The sequence below is a fragment of the Oncorhynchus mykiss genome, chromosome 7, assembly GCF_057628025.1.
Source record: "Oncorhynchus mykiss isolate SJ-2025 chromosome 7, ASM5762802v1, whole genome shotgun sequence".
NCBI classification, from domain to species: Eukaryota; Metazoa; Chordata; class Actinopteri; order Salmoniformes; family Salmonidae; genus Oncorhynchus; species Oncorhynchus mykiss.
This window is the reverse complement of record NC_143028.1, coordinates 35,899,879-35,926,053: the sequence shown is the minus strand read 5'-3', so window position 1 is coordinate 35,926,053 and position 26,175 is coordinate 35,899,879. Positions and strand designations below refer to the sequence as shown.

The window sequence follows — 26,175 nt, the reverse complement described above, 5'->3', positions numbered from 1 at the left end:
AGCGTGGCTACTCAGGAAACGTGAATGTTCCATGATCCCGGCAGATTTGATAGAAATCACAACATACCGTAAAGATCTTTTTCGTGTGCTGGCAATGCGACCTGAAAACGTCTCCTTTAAAACTAAACCACCTTGAGCATAGAACACAAAATGTACATGAACATTTCAAGTAAGCACAGTTTGTAAGAGATAAGGCAAAATAACGTAATGTATAAGAAATTAACGAATACAGATCTTTGAAAGAGGCAAAGATTTAGGGGGAAATTTCTAAACAAAGAAATCCATCCTAACCCATGCAACAGCCTCCTTTCACTGCCTCCTGCGTCTGAGGTAGACTAATCTTATAGGTCAAAACTTTGAATTCGGACTTGCCTATAGGCTGATGGACTTGTCACATTTGAACTAATTTCTTCCGTATCGGAAACTGAAGACGCAAGACAAGACAATCTTTAACAATTGGCAAAGTTGATGTTGGAGTTTACAAAGGCATTGAAAAGACATATGAAGGTATGTTAATTGTCGAGGATGAACTTTTATACAATTATGAATAGCCAGACACTCGAATCACACACAGCTGTCGTAATACAATTGTTTATTCTTAAATTATTGGATTATCCGCAGTAGCCTATTCAAGAAAATTTAGAGAAGTGAAACATACATGAAACATTGTTGCTCATTAACTCAAGTAAATTTAGAGGGGTTTTGTAGGATCTTCAATGTCCAGATAGAGATTGGCTAATACTATAGACATATATATTATTTATGTGTTGTGCTTGTTTCTCTGTTTTACTTATCCTGATTTGGTAGACATGCTTATAATCAAAGTCTGTACTTAATTTAGTGATGTGAAACCGGACTATATCATGTGACTGACAAACGTTATAAATTGTCTATTTATTGTCTAGTGTTGTATTTTCTACCTCATTTTACATTGTAACATTGTTGCAACAAATAGACAAGACTACATGAGTAGTTTATCCACTAGTTTTGATGTATCATTGAGACGTTTAGCTAGTATTTCCTAAAGCTGTTAATGTGAGGTCCGACCATTGAGGTCAGGTCATTGAAATGAACCAGGAGGACGTCAATTAATTATAATGTCTTTACAAAAGGGATTATTATAAAAAAAAATTGTAATAGCACTGACATGATACTGAAATTCTAATTATTGCACACAGACATGCATGAGAACACACATTTAGGTAGCTACAGTATGCTACTGACTTTGAAAAGGAATGTCAGTTATTACTTTGATCTGATCCCGTCTCTTGACACAAAGAGTTGTCTGTTGTGACCTGCTTAGCCCAAAGGCTGGCAGGTGGCGATATTGAGTTCATTTTACCGTCCAAACGAATTGTCATGCAGCCGGTAATACACTCATATTCCTCGTGGATCGTTTGTATCTAAAACCTTATCAATTCAAGCTGCAAAGGCTTCGATTTCCTCCTTAACTTTATTTAATGGTGATAAGGTTGGGAAAAAAAACGGGCAGAATACGCGTACTTTCTTTATGAAACACAATTTTCCACCAACATGATAGAATGGCAAATGCCTAGGAATGCTACATCCTGATGTTGCGCCCCGCGTTCAGGCAGGGGTAAACAACAGAAAGCTGCAACCTGATTGGCCGAACGCGATACGCAACTCTGGGATTAGTATTTAGCCGCTCTAGCATTGTGGTGGAAGATTGTGTTTCATAAGGAAGAATGTATATTTTCCTAGTTTTTTCCCCCACCTTCTCAAAGTTAAGTAGAAAATCGAAGCCTTTGCAGTCTGAATAGAGGAGAATGTTTTAGAAATGAACCGGTCCATGGGGGTATGGAGTGTATTGCCGGCTGCATACAACATGTTTGGAGGTAAAATGAAGTCAATATCGCCATCTGCCGGCCTTTGGGCTATGACCTGCAGAGACTGAGCCAGTTAGTCAGTCAGTCAGTCATCCTGCAGCAGGCCAAAGGCATCTGCTACTTCTGTGCTGTGACTCATGGACAGTACTGATTGGCTTAGCCAGAGCTGAAAAGTATGTTGGTCAAATCAAATGAAATTTTGTTAGTCACATGCGCCAAATACAACACCTTACAGTGAAATGCTTACTTACGAGCCCCTAACCAACAATGTAGTTATATATATATATATATATATATATATATATATATATGGATAAGAATAAGAAGTAAAAGAAACAAGTCATTAAAGAGCAGCAGTAAAATAACAATAGTGAGACTATATACAGGGGGGTACTGGTACAGAGTCAATGTGCATGGGCACCAGTTAGTTGAAGTAATATGTACAGTGGGGCAAAAAAGTATTTAGTCAGCCACCAATTGTGCAAGTTCTCCCACTTAAAAAAAATGAGAGAGGCCTGTAATTTTCATCATAGGTACACTTCAAATATGACAGACAAAATGAGAAAAAAAAATCAAGAAAATCACATTGTAGGATTTTTTATGAATTTATTTGCAAATTATGGTGGAAAATAAGTATTTGGTCAATAACAAAAGTTTATCTCAATACTTTGTTATATACCCTTTGTTGGCAATGACAGAGGTCAAATGTTTTCTGTAAGTCTTCACAAGGTTTTCACACACTGTTGCTGGTATTTTGGCCCATTCCTCCATGCAGATATCCTCTAGAGCAGTGATGTTTTGGTGCTGTTGCTGGGCAACACAGACTTTCAACTCCCTCCAAAGATTTTCTATGGGGTTGAGATCTGGAGACTGGCTAGGCCACTCCAGGACCTTGAAATGCTTCTTACGAAGCCACTCCTTCGTTGACCGGGCGGTGTGTTTGGGATCATTGTCATGCTGAAAGACCCAGCCACGTTTCATCTTCAATGCCCTTGCTGATGGAATGAGGTTTTCACTCAACATCTCACGATACATGGCCCCATTCATTCTTTCCTTTACACGGATCAGTCGTCCTGGTCCCTTTGCAGAAAATCAGCCCCAAAGCATGATGTTTCCACCCCCATGCTTCACAGTAGGTATGGTGTTCTTTGGATGCAACTCAGCATTCTTTGTCCTCCAAACACGACGAGTTGAGTTTTTACCAAAAGGTTATATTTTGGTTTCATCTGACCATATGACATTCTCCCAATCTTCTTCTGGATCATCCAAATGCTCTCTAGCAAACTTCAGACGGGCCTGGACATGTACTGGCTTAAGCAGGGGGACACGTCTGGCACTGCAGGATATGAGTCCCTGGCGGAGTAGTGTGTTACTGATGGTAGGCTTTGTTACTTTGGTCCCAGCTCTCTGCAGGTCATTAACTAGGTCCCCCCGTGTGGTTCTGGGATTTTTGCTCACTGTTCTTGTGATCATTTTGACCACACGGGGTGAGATCTTGCGTGGAGCCCCAGATCGAGGGAGATTATCAGTGGTCTTCTATGTCTTCCATTTCATAATAATTGCTCCCACAGTTGATTTCTTCAAACCAAGCTGCTTACCTATTGCAGAATCAGTCTTCCCAGCCTGGTGCAGGTCTACAATGTTGTTTCTGGTGTCCTTTGACTGCTCTTTGGTCTTGGCCATAGTGGAGTTTGGAGTGTGACTGTTTGAGGTTGTGGACAGGTGTCTTTAATACTGATAACAAGTTCAAACAGGTGCCATTAATACAGGTAACGAGTGAAGGACAGAGGAGCCTCTTAAAGAAGAAGTTACAGGTCTGTGAGAGCCAGAAATCTTGCTTGTTTGTAGGTGACCAAATACTTATTTTCCACCATAATTTGTAAATAAATTCATAAAAAATCCTACAATGTGATTTTCTGGATTTTTTTCTCATTTTGTCTGTCATAGTAGAAGTGTACCTATGATGGAAATTACAAGCCTCTCTCATCTTTTTAAGTGGGAGAACTTGCACAGTTGTTGGCTGTCTAAATACTTTTTTGCCCCACTACATGTGAATAGAGTTATTAAAGTGACTATGCATAGATGATAACAACAGAGAGTAGCAGGCCTACCACTGTTGTGTCATCGGCAAACTTAATGATGGTGTTGGAGTCGTGTGTGGGGATGTGTTGTTACCTACCCTTACCACCTGGGGGCAGCCGTCAGGATGTCCAGGATCCAGTTGCAGAGGGAGGTGTTTAGTCCCAGGGTCCTTAGCTTATTGATGAGCTTTGAGGGCACTATGGTGTTTAACGCTGAGCTGTAGACAATAGCATTCTCACATAGGTGTTCCTTTTGTCCAGGTGGGAAAGAGCAGTGTGGAGTGCAATAGAGATTGCATCATCTGTGGATCTGTTGATGTCAGTGAAGACACTTGCCAGTTGGTCAGTGCATGCTCGCAGTACATGTCCTGGTAATCCGTCTGGCCCTACGGCCTTGGGAATGTTGACCTGTTTAAAGGTCTTACTCACATCGGCTGCGGAGAGCGTGATCTCAAAGTCTTCCCGGAACAGCTGACGCTCTCATGCATGTTTCAGTGCCATTTGCCCTGAAGCGATCATAGAGGTAGTTTAGCTCGTCTGGTAGGCTTGTGTCACTGGGCAACTTTCGGCTGTGCTTCCCTTTGTAGTCTGCAATGGTTTGCAAGCCTTGCCACATCTGACGAGCATCAAAAACGGTGTTGTACGATTCAATCTTAGTCCTATATTGACACATTGCCTGTTTCAGGGTTCTTCGGAGGGCATAGCGGGATTCCTAATAAGCTTCCGGGTTAGAGTCCCGCTCCTTGACAGCAGCAGCTCTAGCCATTAGCTCAGTGCGGATGTTGCCTGTAATCCATGACTTCTGGTTGGGGTATGTATGCACGGCCACTGTGGGGATGACATCATCGATGCACTTATTGATGATGCCAATGACGGATGTGGTGTACTCCTCAATGCCATCGGAGGAATCCCGGAACATATTCCAGTCTGTGCTAGCAAAAAGTCCTGTAGCTTAGCATCTGCTTCTTCTTACCACTTTTTTTATTGATCTAGTCACTGGTGCTTCCTGCTTTGATTTTTGCTTGTAAGCAGGAATCAGGAGGATAGAATTATGGTCAGATTTGTCAAATGGAGAGCGCGGGAGACTTTGTATGCGTCTCTGTATGTGGAGTAAAGGTGGTTCAGAGTTTTTTTTTGCTCTGGTTGCACATTTAACATGCTGACAGAAATTTGGTAAAACAGATTTAAGTTTCTCTGCATTAAATCCCCAGCTTACTAGGAACGCTGCCTCTGGGTGAACGTTTTCTTGTTTGCTTACGGCAGAATACAGCTCATTCAAGGCTGTCCTAGTGCCAGCCTCTGACTGTGGTGGTATGTAAAACAGCTACGAAAAATACAGATGAAAACTCTCTAGGTACGGTTGAAGTCAGAAGTTTACATACACCTTAGCCAAATACATTTAAACTCAGTTTTTCACAATTCCTGACATTTCATCCAAGTAAAAATTCTCTGTCTTATCTCAGTTAGGATCACCACTTTATTTTAAGAATGTAAAACGTCAGAATAATGGATTGAGATAATTATTTATTTCAGCTTTTATTTCTTTCATCACATTCCCAGTGGGTCAGAGGTTTACATACACTCAATTAGTATTTGGTAGTGTTGCCTCTAAATTGTTTAACTTGGGTCAAACATTTTGGGTAGCCTTCCACAAGCTTCCCACAATAAGTTGGGTGAATTTTGGCCCATTCCTCCTGACAGAGCTGGTGTAACTGAGTCAGCTTTGTAGGCCTCCTTGCTCGCACATGCTTTTTCAGTTTTGCCCACAAATGTTCTATGGGTTTGAGGTCAGGGCTTTGTGATGGCCACTCCAATAACTTGACTTTGTTGTCCTTAAGCCATTTTGCCACAACTTTGGAAGTATGGTTGGGGTCATTGTCCGTTTGGAAAACCCATTTGTGACTAAGCTTTAACTTCCTGACTGATGTCTTGAGATGTTTCTTCAATATATCCACAACATGATATATTGCACCCCCACAACATGATGCTGCCATCCCCGTGCTTCATGGTTGGGATGGTGTCCCCCTTTGTCCTTCAAAAACATTGATTGTCATTATGGCCAAACAGTTATATTTTTGTTTCATCAGACCAGAGAACATTTCTCCAAAAAGTACGATCTTTGTCCCGATATGCAGTTGCATACCGTAGTCTGGCTTTTTTATGGCGGTTTTGGAGCAGTGGCTTCTTCCTTGCTGAGCGGCCTTTTAGGTTATGTCGATATAGGACTCGCTTTACTGTGGATATAGATACTTTTGTACCTGTTTCCTCCAGCATCTTCACAATGTTCTGGAATTGATTTGCACTTATCACACTAAAGTACATTCAATCTCTAGGAGACAAAACACATCTCCTTCCTGAGTGGTATGATGGCTGCGTGGTCCCATGGTGTTTATACTTGCGTACTATTGTTTGTACAGATGAACGTGGTACCTTCAGGTGTTTGGAAATTGCTCCCAAGGATGAACCAGACTTGTGGAGTTCTACAATTGTTTTCTGAGGTCTTGGCTGATTTCTTTTGATTTTCCCATGATGTCAAGCAAAGAGGCACTGAGTTTGAAGGTAGGCCTTGAAATACATCCACAGGTACACATCCAATTGACTCAAATTATGTCAATTAGCCTATCAGAAGCTTCTAAAGCCATAACATCATTTTCTGGAATTTTCCAAACTGTTTAAAGGCTCAGTCAACTTAGTGTATGTAAACTTCTGACCCACTGGAATTGTGATACAGTAAATTATAAGTGAAATAATCTGTCTGTAAACAATTGTTGAGGAAAATTACTTGTGTCATGCAGAAAGCAGATGTCCTAACCAACTTGCCAAAACTATAGTTTGTTAACTAGACATTTGTGGAGTGGTTGAAAAACGAGTTTTAATGACTCCAACCTAACTGTATGTAAACTTTTGACTTCAACTGTAGATAGTGTGGTCTACAGCTTATCATGAGACACTCTACCTCAGGCGAGCAAAAGCTTGATACTTCCTTAGATATCGTGCACCAGTTGTTATTTACAAAAATACATAGCCCACTGCCCCTTGTCTTACCAGACGCTGCTGTTCTATCCTGCCGGTACAGCGTATAATCAGCTTTCGCGGAATCATGGCTGAACGACGACACTTTCAATTCCTCGTATGTTGAAAATGTCGTCGTTCAGCCATCATTCCGTGAAGAATAAGATATTACAGTTTTGAATGTCACGTTGGTAGTTTTATCTTGCGCGTAGGTCATCTATATTATTCTCCAAAGAGAACGTTTGCTAGTAGAATGGAATGAAGTGTGGGATTATTCGATCTACTTCAAGTTCTCACAAGGCATCCCGCACTTTGGGCCCTTTTTCTCCACCTCCTCTTCACGCAAATCACAGATATCTGGGCCTGTTCCCGAGAAAGCAGTATATCGTTCGCGTCGGGCTCGTCAGACTTGTTAAAAGAAAAAAGGATTCTGCCGTCCTGATGTCCAGAAGTTATTTTTGGTCATAAGGGACGGTAGCGGCAAAATTATGTACAAAATAAGTTACAAAAAACGCTAATAAGCAAACAAAAAAACACAATCGGTTGGGGACACGTAATTACGTCTGCCTCTCTTCTCCGGGCGCTATCTTCCCCAGCTATCACATTTTGTTCCTTGGAAGTTGTCAGAACGTATGTTTTTGGTTTCAAATTGTTTGTAGGAATGAAGCCATACTTTTCCTGACAGGTAAAACTGAATGTTTTTTAAACATTCTGAGAACAAAAGTGAAATTTTTTCCTGTTCTGGGAACGTTTATTTGTAGGTTGCAGTGAGGTTCTGAGAATGTTTTACTCTGGATCCTTGAAAGTTTTCCTGGGAGGTTTTATTAAGATCAGTTGTGGCCAATAGGTCGTTTTCAATAAAATGTCACAATACGACCCCAGCTACGCTAAAACCATTGACAACTACGTGCTTTTTTCAAGGGATTGTTAAATACATTTTATAACTATTTGCTTTTAATATCATTACCGATTGAGCATAGTCAGAACTACACATTTCTGATTTACCTGAGAGTGTTTTGTTGATGCTGAGAACGAATGTATCCGTTTTTATATAACATTCTTAGAACCTTCTCTGAACATCACTGAAGTTTTCTTGTGTTTTGTATGGAAAGGTTTCTTAACAGAATGTATGCTTTTAAATACCATTCTTACATGCTGACTTCGCCAGCCACGCGCGAGTGCGCCATTATGCGCATGTTGATTTTGTCTATCCCCACGAGACGCGATCATGACATGCAGTTTAAAATACCAAAATCAACTGTGAATCACTATATCGATTTCGGGGCAGGTCAAAACACGTATGAAACATTTGTGGACATTTAGCTAATTAACTGTTGCTAGCTAGTAGTGCTGAGCGATTAACCAACATTTTGGTTATTTTTCATTTTTTAAACAACTAAGTTACATATGTTGGTTGAATTATTTTAATTCCATTTTGTATTTTTTTTAAAATGTGAGGTCAATGCACACATTTCACAGTTTCTCTAAAGATACATGTGTGCAATATTGTATTACGCATCTTTATTTATCCAGTCTGTGTTTCTTTTATGCCTGCTTTGGAAGAAACAAGAATGCGGATTGTGAGGGGAGAGCAGCGATTGTGACAGAGCAGCTGTTGCTTCGCAAAGTATCTCTACTTGAAAATACATGATCAAAGTGATTGACAGTTGGTATTCAGCAGTCATAAAGGTATGCTTTATTTACTTTGAAGAACTGCAAAATAGTGATCTTGGCAGACTTCATAGGGAGCACCGCTATAGAAATGAGATGATGACTTGGAATGAAATAATCAAGTAATCAAATAAAACTAATGTAATATACTCAACAACTGAAATATTTTGTTAAAGTAAAAAAATAAAATGAATAAATGATGGTTAATATCTGATAAGCAGCAGTGGCGGTTCTAGCTTGTATGACTCCCTTGGCGAACCCCCCCTTCATACATTTCCGAGAGCTCCCTTTCGTGTATAAATATCAGCAGCTTAAGCAGGGTCATGGTCTTCGATGGCAAGTCAGGCAAGTTCTTCAGTTCCTGTGCAAGCTCTCTGCCATCCAAGTATGAGTGTTCTTTATAGTGCAGTGTCATATTAAGGGCCTCACACTGTTCTGTCAGCTCCTTGTTTGAGAGACTTTCGACAGTTGACAGCACTCCAAACTTCTCTCAGTCACCTCCATCTTCTTTAGGGCATCACTGAAAGGCTCATCAAATGATTTGAATGAAAAGTGCCGCTTTGTGGACATCAGCCTTTTTTTTTGTAGAACGGCCTCTACATTCATACCCTCGCAAATGTCCTTGGTTGGCGTTTGTGCAGTCATAAAGCATGATGCCCTATAGTTGCTGAGTCTTCTCTCTGTCTTTCTGAGAGGACTGACTGCAACATCCACATGCATACTGGGAGACTGCATCAGATTGCTCACATGTTGGATCTGGCTCCAGATGTCATACTACACCAGATGCTGAAGCGGTATGATCCCACCTCCTCTGACGAGGACTGGGCCTCAATCTTTATCAGAGTCTTTGGTTTGATCCCTCACCTCAATCAGTGCCTCTCTCACCGCTGCTGCCTGATACCTCAGTGGCTCGACACCCTTAACTCTACTCTCCCACCTTGTCTCAGTCCACATCTTCAAAGTGATGTCCACATGTTTTTTTCAGGATGGCCCATCGCTGTGTGGAGGCTGAGAACAAGGTGTACAGTTTGTGTAAGATGCCAAAGTAACCTATGGCATCAACATAACTTTTAGGTGCATCAGCCACAACCAGGTTCAATGTTTGAGCCCCACATGGCACAAATAGAGCTTTTGGATTCATTTCCAGGAGTCTGACTTGGACACCTCTGTTCTTGCCTCTCATGTTGGCCCCATTATCAAAACACTGTTCTCCGCAGTCCTCAAAAGGAATTTGTAGCTTCTCTAATCTTTTGAGAATCAGGGATGCCAATTGTTGGCCCATGGCCTCCAAAACCCCCATAAAATGTTCCTTTATGTGGAACTCCTCCAGTGACACACTTCTAGTCACAACTGACAACTGTTCAGTGTGGCTGACATCTGAGGTGCAATCTAGAATGATAAAGAGGAATTTTTCCATCTTGACGTCACTCACCATTATTGAAATGACCTTGCTGCTCAACAAATCAATGTGTTCAAATCAATGTGTTCAAAAAGGGACTTGAGTTCCCTTTTTGAACACGGTTAAGGTGCTCTCTCATGACCCAATCAAATTGTGCCATCAGTTCAACCTCTTTGAGAAAATGTCCATTTGATGGAGAGTACAATGTTTCTGTGTGTCCCCTTAGTGCCAGATTTCTAATTGCCAGAGACTGCACAATAGCAGTCAGACGTGTCAACACCTCTCTCCATCTTATCCTCTCAGCCTCCATAAGTGCCATCTCACGCTTATCAATTGTTTCCCCTTTTTTAAAAGGGGTGTGAAGTCAGCAAATAACTTGCATGTTTCCAGTCTGTCAGTCCTGAGTTTGCTAAATGTTCTTGTTATAAAAGAGTTTGCAGCAGAAGCAGAAGAGGCTGTTTCTTTCAGAATACACCAACCAACTTCTAGGGAGTTTTTCACCAATCACCAAGGTCTTCCTGAAATACTGGTGGTGGCAACTTCTTCCATCACTCTCATTCCTTGGGAAAACAAAGTTAAGTGGTACCTCACTTCGTCCTCTGCAAACTAGTTGTGTCCGAATTCTGTCAGTCGGAACTGAAAATTAAAACTTTGCAAAAGGGAAATTATTTATTTTGTTTATGTTACGCAGGGATGCACACAAACACATGTGCGTGTACCCAAACACACACAAGTGCCTGTGACCATAAACACACCGGAAGAATCCTGCTGGGGAGAAGTGGAAGCAAATGGGTCTTAATCCACATCCTCAGGCTCAGACAACATTTGTGAAGACACCTGTGTGGCTGAGGTGGATGGCTCCGCATCCCAAGGCTCCGAGATAATTTCTGAAGAGGCCTGTGTGGCTGAGGAGATAGATGGCTCCTCATCCTGGCCAGTACCAGAGGGTGCTCCAAAATACTTCAGAAGTCCCCCTGAATTTGCATTGAAAAACAGTATATGAGTCTGACACCCTAAATATATTTGTTGCCCAATTAAATGTCATTATGCACAATTTATCAAACTGTCACGACTTCCACCGAAGTCGGTTCCTCTCCTTGTTTGGGCGGTGTTCGTCACCGGTCTTCTAGCCATCGTCGATCCACTTTTCATTTTCCATTTGTTTTGTCTTGATTTCCAACACACCTGGTTTTCATTTCCCTCATTTATTGTTGTGTATTTAACCCTCTGTACCCCCATGTCTTTGTGTGGAATTGTTTTTAAGTGCTTGTGGACATGTTTACTGGTGCGCGTCGGGTTTTGTACCCATGTTGGTTATTTCTTTATGTCGTTGGTTTTGCAATTAAACTGCTCCGGCTATTACCTAGTTCTGCTCTCCTGCGTCTGACTTCCCTGCCACCAGTTACGCACCCCTTACACAAACTTTCAGAATAGGAACCAAATGAACCATACAACCTCCTTGGCTGATTCTAGTCATAAGACACCCCAAAATATATCACAAAATATATATATATATAAGTTAGCATTGGAAATTCCCCTTACTGAGCTCAGGACCTAGTCAATACAATCACAGAAAACCTTTATGATGTCACCTCAATGAAAGTTAACCAAATCAGTAATTTTTTATTTATTTTACCTTTATTTAACTAGGCAAGTCAGTTAAGAACAAATTCTTATTTTCAATGACGGCCTAAGAACAGTGGGTTAACTGCCTGTTCAGGGGCAGAACGACAGATTTGTACCTTGTTAGCTCAGGGGTTTGAACTTGCAACCTTGTGGTTACTAATCCAACGCTCTAACCACTAGGCTACCCTGCCGTGCTAGTATAAGGGCACAGGGCGAGACCCAGATGCAGACACAGGAGGCAGATGGTTCGAGTCTCTGATATTTATTTGTATCCAAGGGGCAGGCAAGAGAATGGTCGTGGACAGGCACAAGATCATAACAAGGTCAGAGTCCAGGAGGTACAGAGTGGCAGGCAGGCTCGAGGTCAGGGCAAGCAGTATGGACACCTGGAGGGGGTGGAGACAAGCACAAGGACAGGTGAAGCTGCAGGCTACACACATTATCATGAAGAAACTGTGAAATTATATCCAAGCTAGTTGGACAGAAAACGGAATATTGTCGCCCTATGTGTAATAGCATAGCAACCTAGGCTAACAAACATAAGTGTTATACTAGCCTATTTCATTACATGCATAATATTATACTCATAAAGAGATGACATAGCTACATACCTTTATCTTTTGCGCGTTTCTCCTCTTCTTCTTTCCTCTTTTTCCTAAACTTTAAACCTGATGGCTTAGACCTTTTCTTATCCATTTGTGTTGATTTGGCACTCGAGCATTAATACATTATCCATCCCCCAACACTGTCAACCAAGAGTCAAGACTAAACCAATTCACCTTGGTGGTGTGTAGACTGGTTTTATATTATTCTTAACCATTTCACACAAACCAGAAAAAAATGCAACAATATGTCTGTGGAACTATATATTCACAGTATTATGAAAGAATTGTGGTTTATTTGGTAGCATTTCGTAGTGTGACTGATTTTACTAATTGCATTAGTACTGTACAAAGTTAGAGGTGCGCTATTTGATAGATTCCCCCATTCCCCTTACCTCGGGCTTCCAGTGGGAAGACCTGAGGTCAACCTACCCCCGTCCCCCTCCCCATCTCAAAGTTCTGAGTGGGAGACCTTCCCAGGCAGTAGCCTGCCTAGCTCACAAACTTGAATCAGGGCGCCCACTCCGACAAGGTTAATTGACCCACAGTCCCACACGGTGACATGATATCATTGACATGACGTGCAAATGAGTGATAGAAAACCAATCGCCTCAAATGTCACCATTCCAAATGTTTTTGTGCGGCCTCCCTGGGCGGCTGCCCATGTCGCCCATACCTAAATCCACCACTGATAAGCAGTAATGGACAGTCAATACCATCATGGGACGTTTCCCTTTAACCTTTTATACTTGTGCCTAAATTGAAATGTTTCTTAAAGAAGAAAATGAAAAGCATATGTATAACCATGGTAGCAATTGAAAGGGAACAGTTTGGAGATCATGGGGAAATTATTAGACCAAAGGTGAGTGCACAACAGTTCACCTGACACAAGACAGAATCCAAACATTACGCTGTTGATTTTCTGGACTTGAGAACCTGTAGGAGTTGTTACGCTGAAGAATTGAATTTCCCACAGATGAACGTTGTTTCTTAACCTTCTCTGAACTATTTGGGAACATTACCAATGTCAAACCAGTTGGAGAATGTTCACAGAACATTTCCAAAATTGAAATGAAATGTAACCATGTTTGAACTTTTAGGAAACGCTCTGTTAAAGTAATGAAAAAAACATTTCCAGAAAGTTGTGAGAAGGTTGTATGCAAAATAACCATAGGACAACCACGCACTCACCAAGCACAAATAAACATATGGTTCTCAGAACAATATGTGCTAGCTGGGTTCAAGTTAAGAAAACTGACAAATGCATGACAAATCTGGCAACCTGCATAAGCTTGAACACACAGAGAGTGAGAGAGACAGAGAACGAGAGATACACAGAGAGACGGAGAGATAGACAGAGAAAGAGACACACACAGAGAGAGCGAGAGAGAGCCTCAGGTTTAGTTAGAAGTTTGTTATGAGGCAATGTTTGTTTAACGTACCATTACAAGGGGCACATGGCTGACTAGGCTTCAAACAAACAAGGATAAAAGGATTATAGACGCAGGCATTTCTTTAGGAAGCGGAAATGAATGAGTGTGGGAATATTTTGGATTTTCCCATGCATGCCATCTCTTTTAATAACATTACCCATGCTTTCTATTTGAATAACACATTACTACTGAGCGTATATTCCGTCATACAAGCAGCTGTGAAATTAGCGAGACTGTAAAAGCAGACTGAAGGGAGTGGGAAGTTTAATTAACATTCTAGCCATGTGGTCAGCCAACAAACCAAACCATGAGGGTCTGGAGAGGGAAGAAAACACATCTAAAGATCATAGATCTGCTACACACTACAGTGTGTTCTCGGATCTGGGATGAAACTGCCAGAAAGAACCATAATGTATTAGTGGAATAACTTTAGTGGAATAATCGATTTAGACGAGAGGAAGCAAATATTTTGCTTCCTAATATTATTCTGTTCTATTTCTGCTGCTCTATCTTTTGCTATTGTCCCAGAGCTCAGAAAAATGAATTGAATTGATTCATATCCCATCGTCTAGACATCCGTTCAGATGCTTTAAGTCTCTTGTTATTTGTATGACAGATGCAGGGAGAGCTTAGCCCCCCATGATGCTGTACAGTAGCAGCTCTAATAAAAGCTCCCATCTCATTATACAACGCTCAGAGCTCCTGCGGCCCCTCCTGATGACTTCATGATGTGGCAACTTCTACTGGGCGACCACAGAGCTCGTATTGGGGAAGGCCTGCTGAATGCTTAGCGGTTGGAGCAGCATGGCTAACAGATTGCACTGGGTGGATGGGGAACTAACCAGAGCTTTCGAGCTCTGACGAAGGCCTTGAGGCCGATACGTAAAGCTTAATAAAGAGCAGTGAAAATAGCAAAAGCAGTGTGAGTGTTTCTTATTTTTTCTGTAATAGCCATGAATAATCCGATATGGGGATGCTGATTGGGGGAGGTACAAGGACATCATAATAGAGTGTAATGCTCACAGGTTAATTTTTGTATATTTTTCTGGTCAGGTCACCTGGTCAGGAAGCCCACCTGGCCCTGTTGGTTCGTCCGAGTTCAACAGAGCACCCTCTTGATTATTTTGTCAAACTGTATTTTTTTGTCTCATATGACAGTCTCTTTCCAACCTACTAATAATATCCCATAGAGCACACCGTGAGTTTTCTACTATTTTATGGATCCCATCACTTAGTGGGATGCTGTATGAACTACACTGATTCCAAAGCCTGGCCGGCATGTGTTGGCTGGTCAGAATGTGGTTGTATGTTTGAGGTGTGGATACCACAGAGTTGTCAACAGACCCAGGGCAGCTGCACTAAGTAATGAGTGCATGGCGCCTACAAAGACACCACAGCAGATCTTAAACATTCTCTACCCTGCCTTTTAACAGAACCACAAACTCTCAAGAGGCCCAACCAAATGTTGGAGGGAGAGAGGATCGCAAAGCACAACTTGTTGAGTCTTGATATGAACAAAGGGGAATGAATGAGGGCAAACAGCTCATTGTCACTTACTTAATATCTTGTCGACAACTTTGTGACAATGTGGATGCAGATTGGGACAGTTTTTGAAAAATCTGCTCCCCATATGTTGGCCTGTGTGTGTGTGTGAGGCATTTGTCTTCACGTGTACGATGTTCACAGGCTCCTCACAAAGACAAATGAGCCACGAGAGTGAGTGGAAAATCCAGGGATTTTCTCTGTTTACAAAAGCTTTTAGCTTTTATTAATGATCGTCCAGGCTCAGTAGGGCCTGGTAAATGCATCTAGTGTTTTATTAGTGGAGCTATTGGATTAAAATGTTGCCTGATATCCAAGTCTTTGCCAGATTTGTACTACATTTTGCACTGTAAAATATATCTTAAAAATCATAGTTCCACAATGAACCACAGGACACAAGGATGCTTTAAACTAAGTACAGTATAGGCCAATCATATCCAAATATCATGTATAAATACACAATGCAAAAAACATATTCACATAACTTCTATTTTGGTATATTATAACAATGAGTAAAGGACACAACTTCCTGCACATTGTATTTACAGTGAACATTAGAATAGAGAATGAATTGTGCCTCTTGTAATGATCAAGCTCCTGTCCCCTTCCCACAGGAGCCCCAGATGAACATGGAGAGCCTGAGCAAGCCAGAGCTGCTGATGCTCTTCAGTGTCCTGGAGGGAGAGCTGGAGGCTCGTGACCTGGTCATCGAGGCACTCAGGGTAAGAGCTATCCATCGTCTTTCCCCTTGTGTAATTTACAGCCAGGACCCAAAAGCCCATCAATGATGCCACCATTACCCATAATATGAGGTCTGAAACATAAAGATAAAACTATAATTTATAATTATGTCTGAGGAGTTGTTACCAGGGTTGGGGTCAATTTGGAATTTCAGGATTGAATTCAATTTAAACAATGAATTTGAGTTGAATTTGAACTGGCAACACCCCACAGGAAGCAGCATTTTAATTGAAGGAAGTGGAATTGAATTTAAAGTAATTCAAACTCGTTCAACTAAGACATGAAACATGAAAGTCTTATTCATTTGACAAATACTTTATCAAGGATATACCACTTATTAATGCAAAGAATACACATACCATTTCAAATATTTGTTTGATTAAAACTCAGATTTCCTTTATCATGAAATGTTAGATTGTTCCCTTCAATACTGCAGTGTTTGATGTAATGCATTCTGGGAAATGTATTCTGATTTTTAAAAACAAGGAAATTATGAATTATCATAGACAACCATAGACAACCATAGACAACCATAGACAACCCACAACATGATCTTATAATATTTCCAGACCTCTGTAATCATTTTTTATTATTATTAGGAGAATAAGTTTTAAAATGTTTCAACCTTATGCTACATGGTATTGGTGTCAAAATAAACATTTAGATGGAGATAAATAAGCCATTAGAATTTGATTGAATTAAAATATACTTCCTTTAATTCTAATTCAAATTCTGCTTCCTGCGGTATGTGGCCAATTCAAATTCATTTCTAATGTTAGAATTGACCCCAACCCAGTCAAGTTGTTTGTTGTGCACGCCATTATAAAGCTGCCCATTGAAGTACATAATTTAGCAATGTGAAATATATTATTTGAATAATGATTGAGGATTGATGGGTTATTATCAAATGTAACCTACCTTGTGTTTGTTTGAAGCACATACTATTTCCCTGTTGACCAGCCCTACTGTATATAGGATGCCCATCCACGCATGGTGTCCTACAGTGCTACAATCCGGAGGCCGAAAAATATTTGGCAAAAATGTTTAGGGGGTTAGTTGTTTCCCGAAAATCCTGTTACTGAATGCATATCTATAATCCGTAACTCCTTGTCCGTCCATCCAGATTGTATATATGTGGATATCTGTATAGAAACTGTCTGAACTAAACTTTTCTCCGAATCGGCACCGTATAATTCGCCAGTGGTAGACAGTGGTAGGCTATGCGTTATAAAATCCAGACGGATTGACAAGAAGTTACGGATTATAGATATGCATTCAGTGACAGTATTTTCAGAAACAAGTACCCCCCTTAAAATGTTTGATAAATATTTTCCGGGCTCTGCATTGTACCCACCTAGGACATGACACAAACTAACGGGTGTGTCTTCGTGTAAAACGGTTGTTAATGAGATAATGATGATATGTCTATGGTGGTAAATAATGCATGTATTGTAGAAATGTATTTTGTGCTATCATGTTGTAACATTCCTAGCGAAGGACGGTTCCTGGAAAGAGTAGGCCTACATGCTCAGATTGGCCTTTGCCGGTGAGATAGCAGGTTGGGCAGGTAACAGGTGTCTAGAGTGGAGCTATACCTGTGTTCAGTGATAGGCATTATACAAAAGTATGTGGTATTTCAGCCACACCCGTAGGATGCTGCAAGAGCTGCCCCGGTCAACTGAAAGTGCTGTTATTGTGAAGTGGAAACATCTAGGAGCATCAACAACTCAGCCGGGAAGTGGTAGACCGCACAAGCTCACAGAATGGGACCGCCAAGTGCTGAAGCGCGTAACGCATAAAACTCGTCTCTCCTCGGTTGCAACACTCACTACTGAGTTCTGAGCCTCTGGAAGCAACGTCAGCATGAGAACTGTTCGTCAGGAGCTTCATGAAATGGGTTTCCATGGCCGAGCAGCCGCACACAAGCCTAAGATCATGCGCAATGCCAAACATCAGTTGGGTTTGGCGGATGCCAGGAGAACGCTACCTGCCTGAATGCATAGTGTCATCTGAAAAGTTTGTTGGAGGAGGAATAATGGTCTGGGCTGTTTTTCATGGTTCGGGCTAGGCCTCTTAGTACCAATGAAGGGAAATCTTAGCGCTACAGCATACAACGACATTCTAGACAATTCTGTGCTTCCAACTTTGTGGCAACAGTTTGGGGAAGGCCCTTTCCTGTTTCAGCATGACAATGCCCTCATGCACAAAGCAAGGTCCATACAGAAGTGGTTTGTTGAGATTGGTGTGGAAGAACTTGACTGGCCTGCACAAAGTCCTTACCTCAACCCCATCAAAGACCTTTGGGATGAATTGAAACGCAGACTGCGAGCCATGCCTAATCGCCCATACATCAGTGCCCTGCAGCAATGTTCCAATATCTAGTGGAAAGCCTTCCCAGAAGAGTGGATGCTGTTATTACAGCAAAGTGGGGGTACCAACTCCATATTAATGCCCATGATTTTGGAATGAGCAGGTGTCCACATACTTTTGACCATGTGGTGTAGTTGAATGCCCAAACAGTTTTTCATTGCTGAGAATATCTTTGATTCATCCAAGTGTTTATGTCATCTTCAAGCTTGTATTTTCTTTTTACTGGCCAAGTCATACTGCACCTGTAAATATTGTAAATAAAATCCTCCCACTGAGGTGAACCGTCAACATCCTGTCGGACTCCTAACTCTCCACTCCACCGCCTTTGGCTCATGCTTCACAGGAGTCGCGGATGTAAGATAGCCAGGTTAGTGGTCCACAAACTGGGACAGGGGTTTGAGAGCAGAGTTAGCCATTACCCTTATCATGATTCTAGTGGTACTGCACTGTACACACGGGACGGCTGGAGACGAGACAGACTACCCATTACCTGACCTCTCATGATTTAACCTGACTTTAATTGATAGGATGTCCTTAGGCCAACCAGGGAAAAGCTCTACTTTAGTAGCCACAGTGTACAGCCACGGTGCTAGCCACTTATGCCAATTCATACTGTCCATGCACCTGGGATGTCAGACTGTCTGGCTGTGAGAAGATTACCCTCCTATCTGTCTGCAGTCTGAGGATTGTCTCTGCCTGATGACCCACATATTCCATTCATCCTTTTTAAGGTAGACTCGGGAAGATCACATTCATATACACAATGTGGTTTACAGACAACGACAAAAAACAGAACAACAGCAGCATAATTCAAATCTGCCCAAAACGCTGCAGGCTCATGCTAACGTGTTATGATTTAGTTGCATGTTCGACAAGTCATGTTGAGTTTAAATTGATCACCGTGACTGCTGATTAGTACCAAGTAAAACACAAAAGTGACCTGAGTGGCACAACAAACTGGATCCAGGTGAACAAACCACAGAAATCAAGGCCCCCTAGATCATTCATGTGTTGTGTCTAGACCACAATCTACACATCTCCTGGGCGCTGGCCATCTAAGGCAAGGCAGTTTAATGCACCGTGCTGAGTGGGTGGAAGATTACTATGTGAGCAGGGAGACTTGGGAGTGAACAAATAAACAAAGGCCTTAACTGGAGCGGTCAGGATGTGTGGCTGACTGTGTGTCTTCACTGACACTAAATCCCCTTGATCTGTTAACTCGCTCCTTGGTTGCCTAAGCAGTAGTCTTTTGTGGCCAGCAATGGTTCAGAGATGACCTAAAAACAGTATACACTGGAATATGGAATCTCTCCTTGCACTCACGTGAAAGAAGAGTGCACAGCATTACCACAATGGATGCCATAGTTACTCAAATTGAGAAAGGCTTAGAGGACTATAACAACTTTTCCTCTTTTGGTTTTCAATAGGTGTATGTTTTCATTTCTCGCTACAAAACAAAGAACCGTGTGTCAGCTAGCATATGAACTCGCCAATATTTGGAGCGGCAGATGATGTGAACAATTCTTATTGCTCAAGGCGCTCAGAGTCTCTTACTAATTCTGAATCACCCCAGTATGTCATGAGAACTATTGAGTATGTGGCTGAACAGAGCAGCCACAAGCTGCCATTGACGTGGTGCTGTATGTGTGTCACTGTCAGTCACTGGGTGATTTCCTTTTTCCAATGAGTCTAAAGGGTTAAGTTTGTTATTTTCCTTTTTTTTATTTTTTTTAACTAATTTCTTATAATAGCATGGTTTGCTGGGAAATCAAGTTGGGTTAATATGACAGATATTCCTATGTTCTGTTTATACAATGTTTGATGATAATGCCTGAAGCTATTCTCACTGTTAACCAGTATCCATCCATGGCTCATCTTACTGTGGCATGCTGCAGAAAGTTGGAGCCCAGAGATGCCCATATTTGGCACACACTAGTGTGGGAAAATAGGAAGTACACCATTTTAGAATTGGGACCGTTTCGTGCCTGTTATCAGCACCACATTAGCACAGGAATGAGTGAATAAGCTTTGGTTGACCTGGTTGTTAAACATTAACTACATCAGGAATGTGTTTAATGTCAGTCCTCCTCCTCCTCACACTCCCCCCTTCTCGAAAACACCACTGGAACACAAAACAGCCTCCCTTTGTGCTGCTGTGTGTGTGTGTGTGTGTGTGTGTGTGTGTGTGTGTGTGTGTGTGTGTGTGTGCGTGTGCGTGTGTGTGCGCGCGCATGTGCGCGCATGTGCGCGTGTGTGAGCTGGAAACGTTCGAGGCCTGGATGGATGACAACGATTGTCAGAGGAGTTGGCTGTAGCACAAACAGATCTGGGACCAGGCTTGGTGCTTGGTGTGGGGACCATTGCGCTAGACGGTTGTGTTATGATGTGTGAGGCTAAGGAATGTTCCCTCTCTCTCCTGGGTCATACAGGTCAGATACAGGACCGGGGTATTGGGTAATGGCTAATGACTAGCTGTCATGCACCAGACTGTGCCCACTGTGTGTTTCAGAGAAATGTTTCAGGTCTTGCAGGACTCCTGTGCTTTCCTGCCTCTCCTTATTTTCCATCCTTTTTGATCTGCTCTCTCATATCCCAACGGACCGGATCAAATAACAGCATGATCGAGACTTCACAGCCTCTGTATCCCGATATCTTTACCGATGGATAGATATTATAAATGACATTGGCATTTGTTTTGTTCCTGCCCAGCAGAGACACACCGGACTCTACTTGCTTAGCCGACTGCTCAGCCGAACGCACCATTGGGCGCACAATGCCTGCCTTCCAGGACAGCAGGTGTTGCAGGAAGGCCAAGAAGGTCATCAGGGGCCACCTGAGCCATGGTCTGTTTTCCCCGCATCCGTCACTCGAGACGCGGGCAGTATAGGAGCAGCATGGCAAAAACTGATAGATAGTCTGGCCAATAGTCTCTACCCCCAGACCATCAGGCTACTGAATAGTCCCCACTAGGCAGCTCAGAGGCAAGTTGCTGAAGTCACCATTGTTCCCCCTGCACTGGCAGAGTAAAGGTCTAGTTAGACCTGGCCCAGACACCAGCCCAGACACCCTACAAACGCTCTGACTGAAGACAGACAAACATCTGTTTCTTCTTCCTCTCTCTCTCTCTACCGCTCTTTCCTCTTCTGCCTGCTCCCTCGCTCTCTTCTCCCCCCCCTCTCTCTCTCTCTACTTCTTCCTCCTCTGCCTGCTCTACCTCTTTCCTTCTCACCCTCTCTTTCTCTTTCCTATCTCAATCTTCCTGGTAGGGATGGGAATCCCCACTCCCATAGAACATATGGTTGATGTTTCTCTTGGCATGTTATGTTTGCCGCTGTGTCTGACTTCCTGTTTAGCAGGCAGTGGAAGGAAGATTATTGCAGCAGGCCTGAAGGAAGGGAAAGGGCAGCATGCAGAAACTGAAAAAGAAACAGATTATGGCTTTTTCTTTTTTACGTTGCTGGGAAACCAGGTTACACTTGTGCATAGTACATGGATTGTTTATAGTACATGTAGCTGCATAGTACCAGTGACTGTCTGACAATGATATTTGACTTTCTTATATACTTACAAAACGGTCAAATATCTCAGGGACAGAGTCTGTTTATTCAGCTAGAAACCTTAAGTGACTGTTAGTAAAAGCAGATTGAACAATAACCATTCTACACAATATAGCCCGTTTTGACACACATACAGTTCTCTACCCCAGTGTTTCTCAACCCTCGCCTCCTCTCCTCCCTCAGGCCCAGTGCAGAGACACATATGTGGAGAAGCGCTATGGGAAGTACAACCTGAGCGACCCTTTCCTGGCTCTGCAGAGGGACAGTGAGGCGTTGGGGGGGCAGAGCCCTGGGGTCCACCAGGCTTCAGCCTGCTCTAGCCCCCTGGCTGTGCTCAAGCAGGTGGTCACCCACTGCAGGAGGATGCAGGAGAAGATGCTCGCCCAGCTAGCTGCAGCCGATAGCAGTCACAAGAGGGTAGGGCTGGGGGTTGTAGCTGGGCCTTGGATGCCAACCCCTCCACTTTTGATTAGATTAAAGATTAACTAAACTAGCTTGCTCCCGAAGGGGTTATTTTCCACCCGGGAAGTTGTATTTAGTTAGCAGATTATCCTGACCTGGGATCTTATCATTTCTGTGTCTCTATCTCCCCCCTGTGGTTATGTCAGGTCATTGCAGATCTGGAGGAGGAGAGAAGAAGGCATGCAGAGGACACCGCCGAGGGCGATGATGTCACTTGCATCCTGGAAAAGGAGAGGGAACGCCTCTTGCAACAGGTAGAGTTAACATCAATATCTGAGTGGTAACTGCTATAGGATTTTGTTTTTACAATTGAACCTATTGTACTCTATTCTGCCTGTAGCTGGAGTTTGAGCGGGGCCAGGTGCGTCGTCTGGAGAAGGAACAGAAGAGGGTCCTGGAGCAGCTGGAGGAGGAGCGGGTGCAGCACAAGCAGCTCTCCTCTGCCCTGGCCAAGGAGTGCAAGTGGGCCAGCCAGCGGGCCCTGGAGGTGGACCACCGCCTGGATGAGGCAAGCCGTAGGCTGGAGAAGGAGCAGGGAGAGATCTTGGCCCTGAGGGCTGAGCTACAGAAGGAGAGGAGGAGGGCCCTGCAGATGGAGGCCAGGGTGGAGGAGCGGCTGGCTGAGTTTGACACGGAGAAGGAGCAGCTTCGCTCTCGGCTCAAGAGGGAAGAGGCCCAGTGCTGCCTGTGGCAGGAGCAGGTGCAGGCGCTGAGGAGAGAGCTTCAGGAAGAGAGGGGAGATGAGGAGGAGGATGAGAGGAGAGACTCTCCTGTGGATATCAGTGGAGGGTCACCACTACTACGACCACCACCAGTGGAGGGGGGTGAAGAGCCTAAAGTCAACGGTCACGACTGCCTCAGGGAGGACGCCCTTCCACACAGACTGGGCCTGGACAACCGGAGTGAGAACAGCAGCCCTGTCCTGCTGTCCCCTGCCCTCCTGAACCAGAGCCTGTCCCCCTGCAGCACGGGGTCCTCCTCCCTCACCTCCTCCCCGTGCTCCTCTCCTCAGCTGACCAAACGGCTGGCCCTGGCTACCAGTCCCAGCTACCAGTCCTCCTACCAGGCAGGCATCAACCAGCGCTTCCACGCTGCTCGCCACAAGTTCCAGGGCCACACTGATCCAGAGCCACAGCAGGATGGAAGAGGAGGTGGCAGCCTACCCCACTCCCCTAGAGACCTGTCCCCGTCCCCTGAGTGCATCCCCGTCCCTGTCCAAAGCCCGGCCAAGCATCTGGCCCGCAGCACCGTCACCCACGTCCTGTCCCGCTTCACAGTCCAGCAGGGGGCCAAACCTCCGCCACCCAACAGCTCTCCCTTCGGCACTGACTACCGTAACCTGGCCCTGACCCCCTCCTCCCCGGTCATCCCCAGGGCCTCTGGTGCTGCTCTCCCTCTGGGGGTCTGCTCCCCAACCATCCCCCGAGCAGACAGGGGCAACCCGCCTCCCATCCCCTCTAAGAAGCCTGGCCTGGCCCAGTCTCCAGCGCCATCCATCCCTGGTACCAGAGCCAGCCACTTTCCTGAGCTGTCAGGAAGCTGTGGTCTCACCAGCGGCCAGGAGAATGTTAAAGAGCTGGACATGGTGGTTTCCTCCGTCAGTTAGCCTAGCCTCCTACTGAGTGCTACTAGCGCTGTGCTCTTTTATACCGCTCACACGTTCGTGTGCTGAGGCACGCTGCAAAACACTGTCAAGCTAACTGTATTTATTTTATTTTTGACATGCATTCTGCTTCATTCTTCTTGTAGCACAATAGATGTGTTTGTATTTATGCATTTTGGGTTTGTTGATAATTTAATATAAGGAGAATAAGCAGTAATTAAGAGTAATGGGCCAACATGCATGTTAGTTGCTGGGTACTTTTCAAAAGTTTGCTAAGAAAAGCATGTAATGTCATGGGACAATCAAATGTCGCTACTTATAATGCAGCTTTTGAATTTGAGCTTGGAAATAAGCATTTCTCTAAATCAAGATTGGGATTTAGCCTAATACCGAACAAAATAAGAGAGTTTGTCTTAAACTGCAGAGTTTAATACTGAACCAAGGCCGCTTACAAACACATTATTATAATGTTATATTTCCTAAAATGGCACATGATTATAACATTCCATATCTTCAAGGCTTAATAAGTTGGCAGTATTCTGTGTATATGCAGTATTCTGTGTATGTGCAGAATTCTGTGTATATGCAGTATTATTAATACTACTATGTATTATGTGTAGTGTAACTACTATGAAAATATATTATATTTGCTCTCATACCAATCGTCTGGTCAAACATTTACAATGTATATTTTTACATGAGCACAATATATCTCTTTTACACCCGCATATTGGTTTGTCATATACAGTTGAAGTCGGAAGTTTACATACACTTAGGTTGGAGTCATTCAAACTTGTTTTTCAACCTCTCCACAAATTTCTTGTTAACAAACTATAGTTTTGGCAAGTCAGTTAGGACATCTACTTTGTGCATGACACAAGTCATTTTTCCAACAATTGTTTACAGACAGATTATTTCACTTATGATTCACTGTATCACAATTCCAGTGGGTCAGAAGATTACATAAACTAAGTTGACTGTGCCTTTAAACAGCTTGGAAAATTCCAGAAAATTATGTCATGGCTTTAGAAGCTTCTGAAAGGCATATTGACATAATTTGAGACAATTGGAGGTGTATCTGTGGATGTATTTCAAGGCCTACCTTCAAACTCAGTGCCTTTTTGCTTGACATCATGGGATGTCAAAAGAAATCAGCCAAGACCTCAGAAAACAATTGTAGACCTCCACAAGTCTGGTTCATCCTTGGGAGCAATTTCCAAATGCTTGAAGGTACCACCATCTGTACAAACAATAGTACGCAGGTATAAACACCATGGGACCACGCAGCCGTCATACCGCTCAGGAAGGAGACGCCTTCTGTCTCCTAGAGATGAACGTACTTTGGAATGAAAAGTGCAAATCAATCCCAGAACAACAGCAAAATACCTAGTGAAGATGCTGGAGGAAACCGGTACAAAAGTATCTATATCTACAGAAAACGAGTCCTATATCGACATAACCTGAAAGGCCACTCAGCAATTAAGAAGTCACTGCTCCAAAACCGCCATAAAAAAGCCAGACTACGGTATGCAACTGCACATGGGGACAAAGATCGTACTTTTTGGAGAAATGTTCTCTGGTCTGATTAAACAAAAATAGAACTGTTTGGCCATAATGACCATCGTTATGTTTGGAGGACAAAGGGGGAGGCTTGCAAGCCGAAGAACACCATCCCAACCGTGAAGCACGAGGGTAGCAGCATCATGTTGTGGGGGTGCTTTTCTGCAGGAGGGACAGGTGCACTTCACAAAATAGATGGCTTCATGAGGGAGGAAAATTATGTGGATATATTGAAGCAACATCTCAAGACATCAGTCAGGAAGTTAAAGCTTGGTCGCAAATGGGTCTTCCAAATGGACAATGACCCCAAGCATTCTTACAAAGTTGTGGCAAAATGGCTTAAGGACAACAAAGTCAAGGTATTGGAGTGGCCATCACAAAGCCCTGACCTCAATCCTATAGAAAATGTGTGGGCAGAACTGAAAAAGCGTCTGCGAGCAAGGAGGCCTACAAACCTGACTCAGTTACACCAGCTCTGTCAGGAGGAATGGGCCAGAATGTTGATTTGTTTTATACCTTGCTTATCATGTGAGTTGTTACTGCATTATCCATGACGGATATAAAAGGAGAACACTCACTTCCTCAACCTCGCTGCCATCTATTCATACATGTATATCTATTGATCAATTACTCTGACCCGGTAGTTTTAAATATACATTTACAAATCAA

The 26,175-nt window shown here is 43.1% G+C and overlaps 1 protein-coding gene across 2 annotated transcripts; it reads left to right on the top strand.

The window, feature by feature from the left end:
- The first annotated feature begins 267 nt into the window (after window positions 1–267).
- cttnbp2nla (CTTNBP2 N-terminal like a) lies at window positions 268–26,175 on the top strand. Of its 2 annotated transcripts, XM_090240803.1 has the most exons (6): window positions 409–507; window positions 4,614–4,739; window positions 15,828–15,935; window positions 22,065–22,298; window positions 22,490–22,597; window positions 22,684–26,175. In XM_090240803.1, exons 3-6 carry the CDS (start codon window positions 15,837–15,839, stop codon window positions 23,947–23,949), a joined length of 1,707 nt encoding a protein of 568 aa, XP_090096929.1. In that variant the 5' UTR covers window positions 409–507; window positions 4,614–4,739; window positions 15,828–15,836; the 3' UTR covers window positions 23,950–26,175. The 2 variants fall into 2 exon arrangements, with proteins under 2 accessions (XP_021464950.3, XP_090096929.1); XM_021609275.3 differs by lacking the exon at window positions 4,614–4,739 and having other exon boundaries at window positions 268–507.

What these genes read in the sequence shown, in the direction of transcription:
- cttnbp2nla (XM_021609275.3), top strand. Translation starts at nt 469, where the DNA reads ATGTTGGAGTTTACAAAGGCATTGAAAAGACATATGAAG. An exon ending in CCGATAGCAGTCACAAGAGG is followed by an intron (nt 22,299 to 22,489) that starts GTAGGGCTGGGG and finishes TGGTTATGTCAG; the next exon opens with GTCATTGCAGATCTGGAGGA. An exon ending in GGGAACGCCTCTTGCAACAG is followed by an intron (nt 22,598 to 22,683) that starts GTAGAGTTAACA and finishes TTCTGCCTGTAG; the next exon opens with CTGGAGTTTGAGCGGGGCCA.